Source organism: Carassius gibelio, chromosome B15, assembly GCF_023724105.1.
Source record: "Carassius gibelio isolate Cgi1373 ecotype wild population from Czech Republic chromosome B15, carGib1.2-hapl.c, whole genome shotgun sequence".
Lineage (NCBI taxonomy): Eukaryota > Metazoa > Chordata > Actinopteri > Cypriniformes > Cyprinidae > Carassius > Carassius gibelio.
Genome location: NC_068410.1, coordinates 26,937,461 through 26,958,306, shown reverse-complemented (window position 1 = coordinate 26,958,306; position 20,846 = coordinate 26,937,461). Strand labels below are relative to the sequence as shown.

The following is a 20,846-nucleotide window of genomic DNA, read 5'->3' as shown; positions in this document are numbered from 1 at the left end:
TACTATTGTCATGGTGTCACTGGCTCCAGCTATTTCTGCAGCTTTTTCCAGGATCTATTGGAGAAAAAAAAAAACAGAAACAACAATTACACATATCAGAACATCAAGTAACATGACTAGTGTTGCCTCATGTTTGATTATGAATGTCTGTAGTGTCAGACCCAGATGGCACACCAACAGTTCTCCATCAAATGCACACAAAAAGCTAAGCTAAGTTACATCCAGGTGTGAAAGTGCACATTTTTATTTTCTTCAAGCACAGTTTTGTTTGAAACTCAAAGTAGAAAGTCAGTCTCAAATAACAGGACTTTTGCAAGGATATATCAAAATATGGTGTGGGGGTATCTCCTTGTCTACCACTAGTGTGCAGCATCCACCTGGAAGATGCGATAGCAGCCATAGTGCACCAGAATGCCCACCACACACCAGCTTTTCGGTGGAGAGGAGACAGTGTTGAAGCCAATCAGTAGATATGGGGATTGTTAGGAGGCCATGATAATCAGAGGCCAATGGGTGAATTTGGCGTGGATGCCAAGGTCACACCTCTATTCTATCTCTTTTTGAAAGACATTCTGAGATTTTTAATGACCACAGAGGGTCATTAACGTCTCATTCAAAGGACGGTGCTTTTTGACAGTATACGGTCCATGTCCCTATACTTGGGTGCTAGGTCCCACACAGATCACAGGGTGAGCTTGCCACACTAACACCTTTTCAGCAGTAACCTAGTTTTTCCAGGAGGTCTCCTGAGCAGGTACTTACTAGGCTCAACCCTGCTTAGCTACAGTGGGCAACCAGTCTTGGGCTGCAGGGCAATATGGCTGCTATGACTTTGAAGGGAACTAGAGGACACAGTATCTCATTCCCCTCTCAGGGAGCCATGGTTTCATACCAGAGATGTTCCCTTCAGAGGGAACTTCAAACTGCATCCTCTAGAGGTCGCTATGGGGAACGGTATGCCCATGCAGACATGCTGAGGGGATTGCATGCCAGAAACCACAGCGAGCACTAAGTACCAACAGTACTACAGCCATGGGATTGCCCCAAGATGCCTTGACGGCTGTCAGTGACATTTTACTCTCCAGCCAAGGGCCTGAGCTGCATACCCTAAAATAAATTACCTGTTAACCCCTTTACGTGCAAACATCGCCAACAGCCCCAGTTTATTAGTGTTTCACTTTCACAGCACATTAAACATCACTGTCTTACTTCATCTGGACAAACTGTGCATCAATTGAAAGTTTAAAGACTCTAGCTTCGATATTTGACCAATGTTTTGATAAAACATTGTTGCAGTGACAGATATTTAGTGATTTATGTCAGGAGTGCAAAATAATAAATCCGTATTATGCCCCATTTTGAATAGAAATTCACCACTCACTCATATTCAGTCACGTCAGCAGCGGTTTATTTGTGTTCACATAGACTCACTGAACAGCGTCAATTAGGATTTATAGACCAAAGATGCATATCTGTGGAGATATATGGATATATTTACTGATGTTTACTTCATATTTGTTCAGACAGAATCATCATTTCTATTCATTTTCCACGGATTTACGCGATCTGATGATAAACAGCCTCTCCCAGCGATCTGTGTATGTGTTTGCTGTGTTGTCAGCTCGTGCTGTGTGTCACTCAGACTCCGATTGGGCCTTCCCAATGTCAATCTTAGAGTGTCATATCTGGACACCGCCACTTCGTGTCACATGCTTCCTGCACACTTCCTGGTAGTTATCTGGCCAAAACAACACTGAAACACCTCTGTACACACTAAATATCCGAATAATAAACCCGCGATTATGATAGTAAAGCTTGGTATGATAATTTCTTGAGATCTGGGGCGTTTTTAAAAAAAAAATCGAAAATGTACATCGGAAATGCTAACTTGTGCAGTGATGAAAAAGGCTACAAATAACACATTTTTACAACAGTAAACGACCAAATTCCACCCCTGATCGCTAAAGGAAGTTATTATAAACACTCGATCGGGATTTTTCGTAAAAGTGTACTAATAATTTCATAAATTATCTGATGTAGCTTGATGCTAACGTTAGCGCCAATGCTACTAATAGCAGGTGCTTTTCTTCTTCATAATGCATTTTTGTCTCAATAATTCACGTAAGGTCGTAAGAAAATGTTTTGTTGTATTTTTATAGTAAGACTTTTGGTAACACTTTAGAATAAGGTTCCATTAGTTAATGTTAGTTAATGTATTAATTAACCTGAACAAACAATGAATAATACATTTATTACTGTATTTATTCATCTTCGTTAATGTTAGTTAATGAAAATACAGTTATTCATTGTTAGTTCATGGTAATTCACAGTGCATTAATTAGTGTTAACAAGCACAACTTTTGATTTAAATAATGCATTAGTAAATGTTGAAATGAACATGAACTAAGACTTATAAATGCTGTAGAAGGATTGTTCTTGCTTAGTTCATGTTAACGAAAGTAGTTAACTAACATTAACTAATGGAACCTTATTCTAAAGTGTTACCAGACTTTTGATAAATAATGGCTAAATGCAAAGAGAGACTGAAGTGAGATCGCTGCTTTGTTGCTTTGTAAAGCCTGAAAAACCACAATCAAGGCTAATTAAGGTGGAATAAAAACAAAAGAATTATGATAAAATAATAATGCGGATAATGTGTCGTACCTGGCGGAGGTGTGAAAGACTCGTTTGGTGAGAACAATAGAATCATGAATGGGGAGTTTTGCAAAGCCAACACACATTCAAAATACACATGAGAGTTTACATGTGAGATCTTACAGGGATGACAAGGGCTATAAATCAATCTGATTAGCCTTCTCTAAAAACACACGTGACATGGCCTTAGAAAATATTTAATAAAATTCACAGTTTTACAGATTCGATTATGAATTTTTTATGAAGTTTTGGAAGACTTGTGGCCTTAGCTACACTGTGTTTTCAAACTCATTTCCTACATCAACATTTTTTAAAATACATTTAAAACATATGTTTTTAATATTTTTATTTTTGTTTTTATGTTTGAGCTTATATATCTCTATTATCATAACAGTCTGAGTGATTCTGATTCCTGAACAGTAAACTTTAAAGTGTCAGCTTTGTGAACAAAGGTTGATAATGTATCTAGTCAGAAAGAATCATGAGCAGAAACCTTTTTATTTTGGGTATGTAATTTCGGTCTCCATGCCAAAAAAGGGGGGTTACTAGTAAGGGGTTAAAGGCTGGATGGGCAGCCCAGGCCTAGGCCAGAGCTCAAGGCTTGGAATCAAGGAGATATGACCAGGTGTCAAAAAAAGAAAGAACTGCTCAAAGAACTGACTAGACAGATCTTTGGAAGCAACACCTTTCTCCGAAATGTATCAACAGGGATAGAAATTGAGTGGAGCCCAAGGTGAGAACTGGGGCCTAAACCAACTTAAATAAAGGGAACGAGGCTGACAGTGTGCAACCCTTACCATACAGGATTTTAGAAAGTGCGCAGAGTGCACACTTACCACAATGTGTTCCGTGGCACGCTCACAGAACAGACCCTGGACCATCTGCTACAGATGCCCAGAAGGGAGCGGTGTGCTTGCATGAAGCCCTAAATCACTTAACAATTTGTGAGCAGCGTGCACTGCTAAGCTCGACCAACAAGGAGAGCGGCTTAACAAGGAGGCGGAGAGAGGCCTAACAACCTGAGGCTGTTACTCAATGGAGCTCAAATGACTGGAGGACTCAAAGAGAGAAGACCTCAGATGCTCAATCGGAAGTGGCAGGCTCAAAGACAACCCTCTGAGGTGAGGGGAACACTGCCTGACTTGACCCAAATAGAGGCAGCTTATCAGGGAGGCAGCAAGCAGCCCAACTACCTGATGTCACTGCCATGGAGCTCAAGAGTGGAGAGTTCAACCCCGAGTGAGGAGAGAGAGAAACCTAGCTCGATCAAAGCGATCAATAGCCCGGGGTCAGAGGAGAGGAGGAGGAATCAGATAGTTTGTAGAGGACCAGCGAGCTCAAAAGGACACTCCCGTAGTGAGTGGAGCACAGCCATGTCCGGCGAGCAGATAGATTGCAAAATTGGACATCGGAAATTGGATCCTGCTAGAAGGGAACAACAGGGTCCCAAGATAGAGGCAACTGACTAAGGAGGTGACAGAGACAGGCCTTACAACTCAGTTTCATTTGCAAATGGGAGTTTTAGGGAGCAGCGCTCTCAAGCTGAGGCGGGGTCTTATATTTTGACCGCTTAAATGGTTAATCAGTTAAATGGTTTAAAAACTAATTTATTTATTTTCAGTAATTTTTCAGTAAAATATTTAAGGTTTGCTGCATGGTTAAAATATGCTACGAGTATAAAATATAGTTTTTTTAGAAAGAGAAAAAAACTAAGTATAATAAGTAGCATTTGTATTATTTCATTCAGAAATAGGCCTAATGCTGACGCAAACGGTTTACAAACACAATAATAAACTAGAGGTCGACCGATTAATCTGCACCGATAGTTGAATTGCTAGAACAATTGGTTATTGGCAAAAATCCATGCCGATAGTTTTCCGGGTTGCGTCCATTGCTGGAGTGGCTGAAAAGGGTCTGTTTCATTTTAAAGTGCGAAAGTGGCCTCTAGTGTCTAAAATCACTGACATCATGAGCTATTTGTTTAGACAAGTGATGCTGCATGCTGAACAGAGCAAGAAACCAGCTGACAAAATCCTACTGGTTCTGACCATTTGATTTGATTAAAACTAGCCTCATATCACATCCACAGAACTGTAAGGTATTCACAGCAACCTGTAAAAATAAAAAGTAAGATCTATTTTTTTTTTTAGAATGTACATAGCCTACTACTACTGCTACTGAAACTAAACAAACATTATTTTATTAAGGAATAATCACACTACATTTCTTTCATGTTTTAATTTTAATAGTAAATCCCCTTTTTTTGCCAAAAAAAAAAAGTTTGCTTAATTTCAGTAAAAGATAAATTAATGTTTCATGCCTTGATTTGATGACAAGAAAAATTTGAATACACAACATAGAATTTTTGAGGAGGAAAAAATCATAAGGCTTCTTTAAGAAAAAAATAATAAATGAAATTGTTTTAAGTGTTCAAATAATTAGACATGCTAAAACACAGAATTTGGTAACAATAAAAAACATGATGAGAAAAAAAAAAAAAACACTTTATAGGGCCCTAAACAAGTGAAAATTTATAATTTTCATGGTTTTAATTAATTAGACCCGCAATCTTTGGGTTACGAGTCCGATTCTCTAACCATTAGGCCACGTTTTGTGTGGGTCCCGTTTAACCAGACCTTAGAGGTGTGCGATATGAAAATTTTGATTGTGGATGATAAAAATCTGTTTTCGAAGAAATCAGTTGCAGTTCTGGTGCTTCTGTCATATACTGTACAACACCACATGCAGGTTTTAAAGGGACAGTATTAAACATGCAGCTGACTGTAATTAAATGGTTAGTTAAATTACTTACCCTGAAGTCATCCTAGATGTATATGACTTTCTTCTTTCAGGCAAATCCAGTTGGAGTTTTTTTTTTTTAATTGTCTTTGATTTTTCAAGCTGTTTGATGCCACTCATCGGGTGTTGCACTGCATCAGTCCAAGAGAAGTTTAATAAAAAGCACATCCATTAATAAAAAGGGTCTCACGTGACTCCGTGGGGTGAACTAAGGCATTCTGTAAATCAATGCATATTTGTAAGAAAAATATCCACAATTGAAAAGGTAATAATCACTTTAATGTAGCTTGTGCCAACAGTTTTTCACAGAAGCAGTTCCGGGGTAGGGGTCTGCGCCGGTGAGCCTTGTGAAAACCAACGTTTGTTAACAGGAGCAAAGGAAACCCAGCCTCCTCTTGGCTTATATCGAAATCCTCTGACATTCTTCTTTACATATCTTCATTTTGTACTTCTAATTAGGGACCTTTGTTTTGTTTTAATCTCTCCACTGCGTTTTCACGTGTGTCACTTCTGTGCGAATGCGCAACGCTGACCTCATACGTCATTCCCCCTGAACTGCTTAGTTTACAACAGTGAGCGCAAGATAGATTCAAGTGATTATTACATTTTGAACATGAATTTCTTTTTTACAAATATGCATTGATTCACTACAGGAGGCATTTGTTCACCCCCCAGAGCCATGTGAGAGACTTTTTTTAATGGATGTGCTTTTTATTGAACTTCTCTTGGACTGATGCAGTGCAACACCCGCTGAGTGTCATCAAACAGCTTGAAAGATAATTTTTTTAATTTATTTTTTATTCTGGCTTGATTCGTATGAAGCAAGAAAGTCATATTTAGGGTGGCCACATTCACTGTTCATACAGGACACGTCCCGGCCAGGATTTTAATATTGCTTAAATTTTTTGCACAGTGCAGGTCAGTCATTGCATGACATTCATGAGAGCTATAGAGAGCAGAGCAGACGGCTTCTTATGCTTTCAAATTGCTCGCGCACATACTTTGGTGTCTTTTTTGATCAGTGAGCAGTGACACTTCAAGTCAAACAAATGAACAAAAACGTGTGCATATTTGCACCACTTTGATCATTCCCTGTAGATTGCACAGTCCCACGATTGGTTGATTATGTACAATGCCTGTATGTTATTGGTCAAACTGCGTTGGATGTTTTAGGCATTATTGAAATCCTGGCCAGGATGTGTCCTGTATGAACGGTGCATATGGCCACCCTAGTCATATATGCCTAGAATGACTTCAGGGTGAGTAATTCATGGCCTAATTAAAAAAAATTTGTTTGAACTAACCAAAGGGAGAGTTCACCCTAAAATGTATTTTCTGTCATTATTTACTACATAATTTTTGTCATTTATTTTCCACATTCTCCAAAATAGCATTTATTTTCAGTAGAAAAAAAAACTAGGTTTCAGGTTTAAAACAACTTTTGAGTAAATGATTCTATAAAAAGAAAACATTACAACAGAATTGACAGACAGATGACAGAATTTTTATTTTTGGTTGATCTTTTCCTTTAATGTTAATAAAACAACAGAGAGCAAAGAGAAAAATCACTCACTGCTCATGACTGAAGAACTTTAACACAGTTGCTTTAGGCCTAGTGTTTAATTTTGGTGTTTGTTCATTACATTTTTTTAATGCTCTTGCTAAATACATATATTGTACCTGAAAATAAATGACTGTTTGTTTTATTTGTATATTATGTGTAGTTGTAATATGTATCTTTGTAATTATTAGTAACAGGGAAATTAGTTTGGCTGTAATGCTCAGACAACTTGCAAAATAGTAAAACCAACATGATAAAGAATCGGGATGAATGTGTGAATCGTGATAGTTCTTATAAAAAATTAAAAAACCAAAACAGATGATAATTTTTCAAATCGCCCACCCCTTTCAGACCCAACAGAATCTGAAGAAATGGCGGGACCCAATAGCCATTCAGGTGTACACAGCTTACAAGAGGGGTTTCCACAAAAAAAGGAGTGTTGAGCCACTCAACTCCTCAGCGAAAGGGGCTCTAGCTCAAAGGATGTGCATTATGGATAAGGAAAGACTCAAATCTCAGGAGACCACTCAGGGTGAGAGACGAGTAGAACACCCTGGCCAGAGGGTAGGGAGCATGTCACAGAGCATGTACACTGAAGAGTACTAGTCCACGAGGAGGACCCGCAGGTCCTGAGATTGCAGCGTTACATTGGGGACCTGATGCTGTCTCGACAGAAGTACCGAAAAGCTCAGAAGGGGAAACATCAAGAAGAAATCCCTTCTCTTTTGACCCGGTAACTGCCAGATTCACCCACATTTGTCTCTCCATAAACACCATGGTTGCAATGGATTTGCCAATGGCAGTGACAGCCTGCTTTGTGGCACGGAGAGCAAGATCTGTTGTGCGATGCAGCTCAGCCACCTCATCGGGGATAAACCCTGACCCTTATCCAGTTCTTTCAGCAGATCAGTCTGATAAGGCTGAAGCACCGCCATGTTACGCAACAAGGCTGCAGCCTGACCTGCTGCCGCATATACCCTGCCATTCAAACAAGATGTATCCTGCAGGGGTTTGGATGGCAGGGAGCCTTAAGACTAGATGCCTCCCTCATAGAGAGATAGCAAGCCAGCATCTTTTCAACAGAGGGCATCTTTTCATAACCATTCTCAGGCATCCTCTCAATGTTGGCATAGCTAGTCAAAAGTCAAGACACCTTTATTTAAATATAACTTTTAACAATACAGATTGTGTCAAAGCAGCTTTACAGCATTAAATAGGAAAACATACTATTTTCTGAGAGCCTAGATACTAGTATTTTATGAGGGCCTATATACTAATACTGAGGGCCTATATACTAGTAGTTTGCAGTAAACTGTTTAGTAGATATCCACACTAAAAACGTGTACATTTGTGAGTGTATGTGTACATTTGTGAGCCATGCTCATATTATGAGTATATACATACCTTGTCAAAAGCAGGAAATACAACTGGTTGTGTTGAGTATTCTGGAAAGCTTATATGTAGTTCTGTTGCATTCTCCGTGTAAGGATTGGTCTGAATTGTCCCAATAGGGTTCAACATCTCTTCCAGCTCATCTGCAACACACAGAAAAAAATGGTATTTCCTGAGCACACTTCCTTCCTTTACAAGACATCAGTGAACAAGCTTGCACAAAATAAAGTATTACTCACAGATGAATTGATAACTCACACAGTCTTTTTCTAACTTCACAGACACACACCCTTATGACACAACTGCCCGGCAGTTTACACAACCCTGTAGTCACAATCAAACCCTATTAAGCTGAGAATGTAAGTGTGTGTGTGTTCTCACCAGGAAAAGAGGACCAGCAGTGGAGTATTATGTCACCAGTCTTCAGCTGCCCTCTGTAGTCAAACACCATTGTGTTAACCCATGCTATTGGGTAGTGCTAGAGAGAAAATATAACATGCAAAACATATGATTAGTGAATGTTTAAGCATCACTACATGAATTGGTGAGGGCGGATGTTAGAAAGGATAAAAAAAATAAGACTTCGGGGGCATGAGATTCCCAAATATTGTTTTGGTAATTGCCCATAACACATTATGGTATACAAGCACTTACAAATATGTACAATGAATAAAATTGATCTCACCACTTTCCCTGCCTTGCGGATAGTCTGGTATTTGTTCAGATGTGTGTTCTTGGTTGACCTCTGTTTCTTCACTTTGTCCATAACAGCATAAATAGCAAAACAGAGGCGGGCCATTCGGGGCAGGTCACAAACTGCGATGTCAAATTCCAGAGTTTTGTTCCACACATGCTCAGATCGACTGCTGCTCTCACTGCTGACCGCTGTCTTACACAACAGCTCTGTACCATGAAAGAGTCCTGCTCGAACCTGTATCTACACATATCCAAGTTACAAAAGAAAAGAAAAGAAAATTATATTTAATAATATTGCATGACATACAATCCTTTATGGACTACATTATTCAAAGTTATGTGCAAATGCTATTTCCTATCCAGGTATAACAAAAAAAGACATCTGCCTGACATTATTATTAGTATTTTATTTGCTTTGTTTGTCTGACAAGGTATTTGGATTTGGTAAAAAAATAAAAATAAAATAAAAGATGAACATATAACGTGAGGCCTGTAGCATGTGTTACTTTGCTCAAAAATGGTGAAAAATTATATCACAATTAGCTAAAATTAAGTGTTCAAGATTGTTATACACTTAAAGTGTAAAAGATGCTTGGAAATCTTTTTACTATGAACATGTGTCGAGTTGGCATATACTGTACACAGAACTGAGGGCTACTCTAAATACTGTCTGTGGTATGTGTCATGTTTCCACACATACAAAAGCACATTGAACTTATGCATTATTTATTATTATTATTGTTATATTTCTGTTTCACTTATTTTATGCCCTCTATATACATTTTAATAATTAGACACTAACAACCCAATCTCAACTATTTTACGAGGTGGTGATTTCATATGATTTTTGAGAATGTATGAATGAGATCAGACAAATCCATACAAAGTAGCCACCAATTTGCCAAACGTTTACGTAAATATGTATTCATTTGAATGTAATATTGGTTCATGGCCACTAGGAGGCAGATAAAGGTAAGTGATTGTTCTGAATTCAGAGGTGTTGGTTTACCTTAGCAGCATCTTCAGCGTTCACCTTATTACCTTTCACGAGATTAACTCTAAACAGAGAATGTACCTTCCAAACACACGTATGTAACTGCTGAGGAGAGAGAAAGATAAAAGAAGAGTGTCAATTCTGACAATTTAATTATTACCTTACAAATGCATGATCTCTATTGTCTTTAAAGTGCCATTAATTGCAAATAAAAGATTTTTGAGTCACTTGATGAACCAGAGGACCAGGCATCCTGTAAAATCACACTGACACTTTGAAAAGTCACTGGAAAAATGCCTCAGAAAATTATAAATTTCTGTGAAAAGGTAAAGCACAATTTTATTGCATATAGATATTTTTTATTTATTTGATCTAATGCAATGATTTTCAGACATTAAGTGTGGCCTAAGTGTCCAAATCACCATACAAGTTGATATACCTCTGAAACAGCAACCTCATACACACTAATTCAAACACATAGACGCTCACATAAATGCACATACTGTACACATCCCCTTAGAGGTTTGGTTTAACACCAGCAGTTTGCAGAGGTCAGCAATCTGATACCAGCAAAATAACTCACATGATCAGTGCAAAAACATACACTTGCCTGACTCACTTCCTGGAACACATTTTTTTAACTCTTTGGCCCAAAGTGTGAGGAAACAAGCTCTAGTGTGCAATGGACGCTACACATGACCATGATTTACATGATATATCTGTCAGACACACATACTTACAACTTAACTCATCTAAATGACAGCAAACATTAGCCAAAACGTACCAGCCATTAGATAGGTATTAAAAGACACTAAAAAAATTTATACCACAAAAAGAGCTAATTGTCTCTATACTTTCTCCTATTCCAGTTTAATGTGCAAAAAGAATTACAAGTATTTTATTTGTAGTTAGATTTAGCCCTTACAAAAAATTAACCGTTATTATACTAACAGTATTGATTAGTATTTGTATAAACACAGTCTTATAAATACCATGGTTAAAAAATGGTTAATGTTGCAAACCCATGGTTCATTTGTGGTTACCATGGTTTAACTATACTATCCTTGGTTAATTTTCGTAAGGGACTAAAGAGTGCAATCTCAGTGAATGGATGGCATTTTAAAAACAACGCTCTGTGTGTTTGAGCTGTTGAGATGTCAACTTCTATCTCAACCACTTGGTTTGAGTTTGGGGTGGGACTGCCTGTTATCTGAACAACGGATGACAAGATGCAAGATAAAATGAGTGTTGTGTTTGGGGAAACCTGTTTAGAAAAATAATTACTTTTGCACTGCTGTTTGGAGCTGCTAGGTGCACAAAACTAAGAACACCTTTGATTAGTTGAAGTGCAGTAAACACAGAAAGTGTCCTTACTGTTGGCTGCCTCTTCTTTGGGGGCAGTGGTAGAGGAGGGTTTGAAGATTTCCGTGCAAGCACTGATCCGATTATGCTGATTTCCTTCTCAAACATTGCCTTCACAACGTCACAGTGAACCAGTGTCAGATGAGGGCTCTCATTGGCCAACAAACAATCCCTTATGTACTACACACATAAACACAGGAGGTAATATTAGAGATCTTAAACAGAAAATTAATCATAATTTTGCCCCTACAAATGACCCCAAAGTACCATGATGATATCATGCATAAAACACACAGTAACTGTTATATTTTGGTTTCTTTTTAGTAAATTGTAAAATGCAAGTTAATGATTTCTAACAACTGTGTGTGTGTGCAACTGTGTGTTTTTATGTGTCTGCATGGTCTGAGTTTATATAAGCATTTCCTGGAACAACAGCGCACTACTGATCCAAACACACCACAAACCTCCTAAAGGGGTCATATGATGCGATTTCTACTTTTCCTTTTCTTTAGTGTGTTATGTAGCTATTTGTATATGTATAAGATCTCCGGAGTTACAAAGCTCAAAGTCTCTCACAAAAGGATTTATTCTATCTTAAAGAGAAGGCTGATCCAGACCGGGCTATAACGCCTCATTCAAACACACCCCAGTGCGTGAGAGAGAGAGACAGGTTCACATCACAGTGGAGTCAGCTTTCTTAAGCGTGGCTTGTGTTCTGCAAATACATATGAGCATCATCACTGTCTATCACGTGACTCTGTTTCCCCTTTAGGGCTTGAACTGGTGGTAAAACTAAGGACATTATTTAATGCCTTTACATTTATGTTGAAGGTTGAAGCTCGCAATTATGGTAAGTGGCGTTACATTTTCAATGCGTGCATGTGGTGTTTGCCAATCACAATGCATTTATTCCTTTATCAGCTGGCCAATCAGAGCAGACTGTGCTTGTTGGAAGGAGGGGCTTTATTTAGAAAATGATGCGTTTGAGAGAGGCGGGGCATAGAGGACCCACAATAATGTACAGTATTTGAAAACATATTCTGTTACACTAAATACACAAAATAATGATCTTTAAAATAGCATCATATGACCCCTTTAATGAACTGCGGCCGCCGATCACTCACCTGACTGGTTTTAGGCTCATAATGAAACTAAACTACTGTGTACACAACATATAGTAAAGCACACACTCTTATGTTTGATGTCTGAACATGACTTACCAGTTCGACACATTTCACTACCAGAATTCTTTCATTTTTTTTTTTCTAAAACAACAACACTGGTTTTACTGTGTACTCATTTTCAAGAGGTTTTTGCATGATAACAATGTTGATGAACTACACTAAAGCTGACTGTGGTAATATGATAATGAATATTATGCTTAATGAATATTAAATGTGAACACATGCAAAAAGCAATTAACCATCAGATAGACTAACTCAAACCATTAATCTCCACTAATGGAGAACCAAACTGAAGAACTTGAAGAAATCTTTTAAAAATCATTACATGTAATGTTTAGTTGTCACTTTAAAGGATTTAAAAACGCTACTTTGTGTAAAGGAATACAGTTCACACAATTTTGGTTACAATATCTTTCTAATAGAAACTATTTCATTATTTTAATATATAGCTTCACAAGCCATATAGACTACTTCTAAAATTACAGTTACTGGTCTTATGTATGCAAAGAAAAAAAAATCTGTCAAAAATTTGTCATACAAATGTAAAGTCATAGAGGTTTGAAATGGCATGATGATGAGTAAATGATGACAAATTTCTTTTTGGAATCAAGAAATGCTTTTATAGGTGCAGCAAAGCTTGACACTAAGCTTCCTATTGCTCTAAAAACAGAAGGTAATGTGCTATATTTTTGCCATATTAACAATAGTAAACCTTGGAAAATATAGTTTGACATTTGAAGGCTATTTCTTACTTTGCACTGATTAAGAGGGTGATCTTCTAACAGGAACTCAAGTCTGCAACTGACACGCAGCACATAATCGCTACGGTTACCAATGTCTTCCTCTGGGCCATGAGTGGTCTGCCATTTCTTGAGAGCCTGGTCCATTAGTTCAGTTACTGTACAATGCAATGACACTTTCAGACTGGCTGTGTCCTACAGAAACAGAAAAAAAAGAAATAAGAGGATAAGACTGATGATTAATTTTATTGTAAGGACATCTGCAACATACTACATTCCAAAATAACACTACACACCTGTGACTGGTCGTAATGCATGGTAATTTTGATAACGCCCTCATGTTTGTCAATCAAATTCTCCAAAGACTCGGTCTCCAGCTGTGTAGAGTAACAGCTCCGAAGCCACTCTCCCCATGACATCAGCTGCATGCGCTGCATCTTTTCTTCGCTGATTCGCTTCATTTTGGAACGAAAGTCTTTTACTTGCTGGTCTTGCAGGGCATCCAGCTCATGGAGACCTGTGCCATGGGACAAAGTTCTGTGACTTTACCCTCACAATATCAACAACATCCACTGCTGTGTAGACATGTGCTGGTATTCGGTAATGCGATCCATCACAGTTATAAATATGTATGATGTTGTTATTGTGAGCACTTCTAAATACTTCTAATATACACTACATATTATTCAGAATTTGGGGTGCATTTAGAGAATACTTTTCCCATTAGCTGGACAAAATGCACAACTCTGCTGTATGCTGCTTAAAAGATGTGTGTGCGCTCTGAAGTAACAACATCAGAACACGCATGAGAAGAACATGGGGCAGAAGATGCAGCCGTTACCCTGGAAATCCCATAAATAAAGCAGCTGCACTACTTTCTAAAACGTATTTAAATAGCTATTAAGATTTGTGGATTTGCTTTGGTGTTCATCACAGCACCAAATTATTAAACCGGTTATACTGTAATTATGGGAACTTGAAAAAAAAAAAAAGAATAATAATTCAATACCGTGATAATATCGTGTACAGTGATAAAAGTATCAGCAATTCATCGCAACACGAAAATTGGATACCGGCATATCCCTACTGCTGAGAATGTATCTGAATTTTAAAATTATGTGAACTCCGTGCGAGTGTGAACTACTGTCACAGATAAAATGGTTTTAACACTAAAGCATTTGTAATGTTTGATGTAATGTAATTTACAATTTTTTTAATAATTTACAAATTATTCCAATATTTTCCTTTTTTTTTTTGAGTTTAATAAAGAAGGCGTATTAAGGGAAGGGAACAGTTCACAGAAATGCACTGTAATATACTATACTGAAATGTGTATGTGTGAAGAACAAGGTGAAATTCACGCAACCAGTTTTCTACAACAAAGTAGTTGCGTGAATTAAGCAATACAGCAAGTAAAGTTTGTGGATTTGAAATTTCATGGAAGAAAATAAAATTTTTCCTATTGCTTTTCACAGAGAAAAGAATATACAATGGGTCTGCAAAAACTAAAAGTGAGTAACTGATGCAAATTTTCAATTTTGACCAAACTATTCTTTTAATGAGCATCTGTTTCTGGTGAATGACATCAGTGTGTTTTGTTTACGAAACGAGCTCTGGGGAAAGGTTCCAAATAGGTTCCTGATAACACGATGACATTCAAAGAGCATTAAAAATTCATTTGATCCTCTCCACTAAGAGAGGTTGCTCATTTTGTGTGTGTTTGCATGTTTTAAAGTCAGCCAGTGGAGTGTGTAAATGCATTAGCCTTGCAGGCTGAGCCTGACTATTTATCATAGCCCCATGATGATTCATCCTTACATACAGTACAAACAAACAATCAGCATCACTCTCAAATTAGCCTCTGCTGAGTCACACACACTTAACTGTTATTGGCTGGTAGCAAAAGTGTGTCAAAGATGACATAAACAGACACACATTACAAGGTTCACAAATGTGTAAAACAGTGAGACAATGATACTAAGTAATGTGCTATTTATGTATAATATTTATTGCTAATTTGTATACTTTTGCTCTGCAAACTATGAATGATTTAATGAAATTATCCTAATACACAAAAAGATAGTCACTCATCGTCACCCACTGGGGTAACAACTTTAACCTGCAGAGAGTGTCACTGAAAAATCCCAGACAGCCTCATCCAGTCTATTGGATTTTAGCTCAAATATAGCTCTCATTGTACATGTGATTAAGCACTTGTGTGTCACCTTTCCCAATGAGCACTCCGATCTTAGAATCTAGAATGCGCTCTGCACGTCCACAGTTGCGTGTGATCAGTTTGAGGACAGGCTGGAATGGTCGCACATCGCACAGCCGCCTGGTTTCATCCTCTAGCTCTTCGTGCACTGCTGCTTGGTTCACACACTCGAACATGTGACCCTCCATCTCCCCCAGCAATGAGAAGAGAGGGTATGTCTGTGCCTCCTTCCATAACAGCTAGATAAACACAAAAGCAAGATGATGAGAGAATAATTCAAGTGCCCTTGCATTTTTGTTAGTAATGGTAATATGCTGTAATAGTAATAAGCTGCAGGATTCTACACGGAATATTCCAATGTAAAAAGGCTTTACTTCACACTGCAGATTGATAAGTTCTCTAGAGCAAAAAAACAAACAAACAAAAACACTAAAAACAAACTAATACTTTATTTTGATAGACATTCTGGTTACTGTAAGTCATGCTGCAACTACCTGTCAACTAGCGGTCATTAGACTAATACCCTAAACAGAGTTAGTCAACATGTAGTTGCAAAGTTCAACTGATTGTGTAAAGTGAGACTATCAAAATAAGGTGTAAGCAGCATTTATTTTATTTGAAGCACAAATGAACAGAGAATCTGTTTGCACACAAACACATGTACCAGTTTGATGTGTTGGATGGTGCTCTCTCGAGGAACCTCCATCTGGATGTATATTCCTGTGGGCAACAGGAAGTCGACCATCACCTGGTCGTCTCCATCCAGCCCTGACTCCGCCCACAAGTCCAGCTGATCTGTCTTGGCGGGAGGCATGGCAGACAGCACGCTGGATCCAAACCATGGGAACCTGAACACAATATATATATATATATTTAATATGTACATATATGCCTACAGCTCAAACAAGTTAAGGGGACACTTAATTATCACAACATAACAGCAATGATAAGTCAAATAAACTTTCATATTTGATGTGTTCCATGTATGTGCATTGGTCATTGTTCATATGTGAATAAAAGCCTGAATTAATTCTGTTTATCATATAAAGCAACTTTGTCCTTTTGGAAGACAAAGAACAAACACTTAAATCATAAGGATTACCTTTTATGAGAGATGAGAATAAATAAATAAATCCTCATTTATGTTCCGAAGATGAACGCAATTCTTATGGGTTATAACAGCATAAGGGTGGATAAATTACAGAATTTGATTTTTCTTATTTTACTTCGTGCATGAGCTACACCTTTAAAAAAAATATATCACTTTTGTTCATCCATTAGGTAGAGCACACATCCGTTTTTTAAACAACTTGGGCTAAACTTTTCAGGCTATTTTCAGAGTCAATATTTTCCCTGAAGTGTGTAACAATACATCATTGTAATACTGATGGTTATTATCTCTCTGCTCTCACCTTACTAACAAACTCAACACAGCACAAGTATGACATAATCAAACAGAGACCAGACATATGCAGAGACTCGCTATCACACAATGTCAGTCTTTGAGGACAGAGGTGGGGGATGTGGCTTAACAGCACACTTCCACACACAGGCAAGAAATGACAAGCTAGACAAAGACATACCCACATTAGGGGACAGAGGATGTGGTTTTTCATTTTGTGAACACAGATTGTCACACACACAAGAAAACTATTGTTTATTTAGATATACACAAACAGGAAAGAGTTAATTGCTGTGTCAATGCAGCTGTAAGTGCACTTTGTCTGCTTTTAGACAGGCCACAGTGCACCACATCCATTATAGCTCATATCAAGAGGTTCAGATAACTATGCCGTGAAGTGCTTCAGGAAGCCCGGCCTCCAAGTCCACCACAGCTCAAAAGCACTGAAGTTTTCAGACCTCTGACTTCTCCCTGCTAACGGCACCATTTGTTAAGAGCTACTGTGTGCTGAGGTTTTACACTATGTTGGTCCTTAAGAGAGCACTTTGTGAACTAGTGCTCTGATCGACTGTGATCAAGTTATCAGAAAGCTTTCCACCATTCTTAAAAAGGCAGTGATCAAGCAGGATAATGTTAACAACAGAAGGACTAAACATTTCATGTGTTTTACAGCTTTGCATGAAAAGAGCTCCAAGAACCTTTAAAAAAAGGTTATTTATTGGTATCTTTGGTTCCATGAAGAACCTTTAACATCACCAGCCGTGTTTCCACTGTCAGGCCAAAAGCAGGCGTGCTAGTGCGTGCCAAGGCCAGTCGCAATACCACTGTCACTTCCGGTGCTTGATCATTCCTCATCAGGGCTTCCTCAGGGCCAACGGCCAGGGTTTTTTGGCCTGACTAAAACATTGGGCCAAAGTAGGCCAGCAGGGGCTAGGGGTTATGAACAAAGGCAAAGTTTCTCTGCGTCTGGACAGCGTCAGCGCCACGGATCATTTCATGAAGATAACAGCTGTAACACCAACTTTATAAGTTGAGCTCAAAACTCACTTTCAGTCAGCAGCGAGTGTTTAAAATAACTTGATCTGATGTGGATTATAATCACCATACAAGGCAGAAATATTTATAAGACTTTGCACGCTAGGCATTAACATTACCACAGTAAACATGGTAAATGTGACCGATGGAGAAATCAGACGTCAGCTTCTTATTCTCTATAACGATCGTGTCTTTTTTTAGTATCATATTTTATCTGTCATAAGTCTTGTCTCGTTTCGTTTTTGTTCACATAGATGCTTTTGGATTTAAATATTTAACAAAGCATGCAAACAAACGGTCGCTTTTATCGTGTTCGTTTTGTGATTGCGCTAATTCCAGTGATTTATTTCTTATTAGTTTTCTGATAATTTTTCTTTGTTGGTGAAATGATGGGGTTGCATGAAGTTGCTCCTGAGAGGCGTGTAAAGGGCAGGTTTTAGTGAAGCGCAGCGGAGCTTCTGGCCCGACGGTGGGAAAGCAGCGCTATTTTGGCCTCGGTGCTACTGGCCCTAGGCTATCAGCCCCGTCCGGCCCGTTTTAAGCCCTGGCTCGCACTGGCCCTACTATTGAAAAGTGGCTAATGGAAACTTTCCACTGCAATACAGGTTCTTTAAAGTGCGAAAAAAAGAAGAAGAAGAAAAAAAAGAACTGTTTACTGAAGGTTCTTTGAGAGAGAGAGAGAGAGAGAGAGAGAGAGAGAGAGAGGGAGAGAGAATAAAGCATATGGTTAAAGGTTTGTAACCTGTATGTACATTCAAAAACTGCACCAGAAATTAGGCAGGTAAGAACAGAATAAATTTCATAAAAGAGGCAAGAACAGAATACAGTTCATAAAAGTAAGACATGGCTGCAGTCTCAGCCCAAACTCACGTAATATTTATATTAATGAATTAGCAGAGCTTCTGGACCAATCTGAAAATCCAGTACTTTAATTGTATGATGCAAGTATAATATTTACTCTATTAAGAGATTATTTGCTGTTTTCAATGGTCCGGAAAAACCTTCTTAAACAATACTGTCAAGAATGGGCTCTATAAATCAAATCAGATCAGGATAAAAGACATCAACTTACTTTAGCACAACTTATAGTATCCTTATTAATATTTAACTCTTTATTTAGCCAATAAGGAGTCTACTCGTAAAACCTCAGAGGTCACTGTATGCCATTTAAATGACAGTATTATGCAAATCAGAATTTTCTCCATGATAGCACTAATTGGAAGGGAAGTGTGGGGTCCATTTAGTAAATATTACAGTCATAATTAATTCTATTGAAGGTCTCCACACAGAGTTCTGCATGAGAATTCTACTGCACATAGAACACTGGAGAAAACGAAAACCCAAAGGCAAATTAACTCGGGACCTAAACAATAAAGCACAGCCTATATATCTCTTCTCTGTCAAAAACAGAACATAGAGAGGGCACAAAGTTCACAATCAGTGATCACCAACTGGCCACAGGAAGACATAAAAAAAGATATGGCTACTGAAAATAGGATTTGCAATCACTGCACACCAGGGCAGGTCCAGACAGAGGTGCACTTCCTCCTTCCCTGCTAAAAATACTCATGTTTAAGAGCCTTAACTTTACTGAAGAATATAACCATTTATCTCAGAGTTCCTTTCATTGAATGAAAAAAAAAAAAACAATTTGAAGGGATCACTTCCTCCCTAGTGTCACTGCATTTACACAGCTGCCACAATTTAAGAGTCACTGAATGAACAAATCAAGTATAAACCTACCAAGCATAAGATGATACTTCTATGCATAGACCATGAGCTGACTGAGCTCTTAACCTTTTTGGTTATTTGTCTATCAATTTTGCTGCAGTTTTAAGGTTTTGCCACTGATTAATCAAACAAGACAGGAAGTTTCTTTCCCTATTATACTCAGACACACCAGTACGCTTGTGCCCTCTCTCTTACTCTCTCAAAAGTACCATGACTAATGGAAGACCTTATGACCCAGCCACACGCAAATGCTAAAAAAAATACTGCAGCAGCAACTGCCTTAACCCTTCATCCCACCCCCAGTCCCCACAAATATTCAAACAGCCCACAAATCTTAAAAACACTGATGAATGTGCACATAAAGCAGATTAAAGCTACAGTATAAACACAACAAAGACTGAGGGACCAAATGTGTAGCAAACGCATTCAAAATGCCTTGACTCATCAGAGACAAGTGCAGCACTAAATCCAGGCAGTTTCCGGAGAGTGCTGACATAACTATGGTCACTGTTCTGCTGATTAAACTTATTTGGATGGAATGAAAAGCCCATAATCCTGTATCATCTGATTCTCTTCTAAAGAAATGTCAAATAAATTGTTTATTTGTAGAGTCAACATTTGTAGATGTGAGGTAATTTTGGGAAAACAAGTGGCTTTTATAATTCTTTTTTTATTATGATCCTATCCTAATCTCATGCTTTTAATGAATCAAAGCAAGATAATAACAAACAAACATACAATTGTATTATAATAATTTTTCATCTTGAAAGTATTTTTTCCAAGACATGTAGTCTTCTTATTTAAAAGTAGACCTAGATACATTGTTTTATCATTTAAAATTCCTGCTTTTTGTTAAATGTTTTGTTTGTGACATTTTGTCCTATACAGCCCTCAACAATACAGGTATGCTACAAACTGCAGAGATAACGGTCACGGTATCAACTGATTTAATACCACTTTGTAACCTTTGTGCTAATTTTACTGAAAATTAATTATGGTGAAGATACCGCATACACAATGCTGCAATCTTGTGTCGGCTACAATAAGGTAGAAAAAGGATAGTCAAAGTGAGAGAAAGCC

The 20,846-nt window shown here is 38.0% G+C and overlaps 1 protein-coding gene across 3 annotated transcripts in view; it reads right to left on the bottom strand.

The window, feature by feature from the left end:
• Positions 1-20,846, bottom strand: part of pik3cb (phosphatidylinositol-4,5-bisphosphate 3-kinase, catalytic subunit beta) — a 62,740-nt gene that overhangs the window by 16,437 nt on the left and 25,457 nt on the right. For 2 of the 3 annotated variants that reach the window (XM_052576117.1, XM_052576118.1), the window contains exons 3-12: positions 16,263-16,446; positions 15,609-15,837; positions 13,680-13,900; positions 13,396-13,578; positions 11,472-11,639; positions 10,113-10,202; positions 9,093-9,344; positions 8,789-8,885; positions 8,420-8,550; positions 4-54 (exon numbers count right to left, since the gene is read on the bottom strand). In XM_052576117.1, the coding sequence (XP_052432077.1) occupies positions 4-54; positions 8,420-8,550; positions 8,789-8,885; positions 9,093-9,344; positions 10,113-10,202; positions 11,472-11,639; positions 13,396-13,578; positions 13,680-13,900; positions 15,609-15,837; positions 16,263-16,412 (1,572 nt within the window). In that variant the 5' untranslated portion in view covers positions 16,413-16,446. The remainder of the gene's footprint in view (positions 1-3; positions 55-8,419; positions 8,551-8,788; positions 8,886-9,092; positions 9,345-10,112; positions 10,203-11,471; positions 11,640-13,395; positions 13,579-13,679; positions 13,901-15,608; positions 15,838-16,262; positions 16,447-20,846) is intronic. The other variant, XM_052576119.1, reaches the window with a different exon arrangement.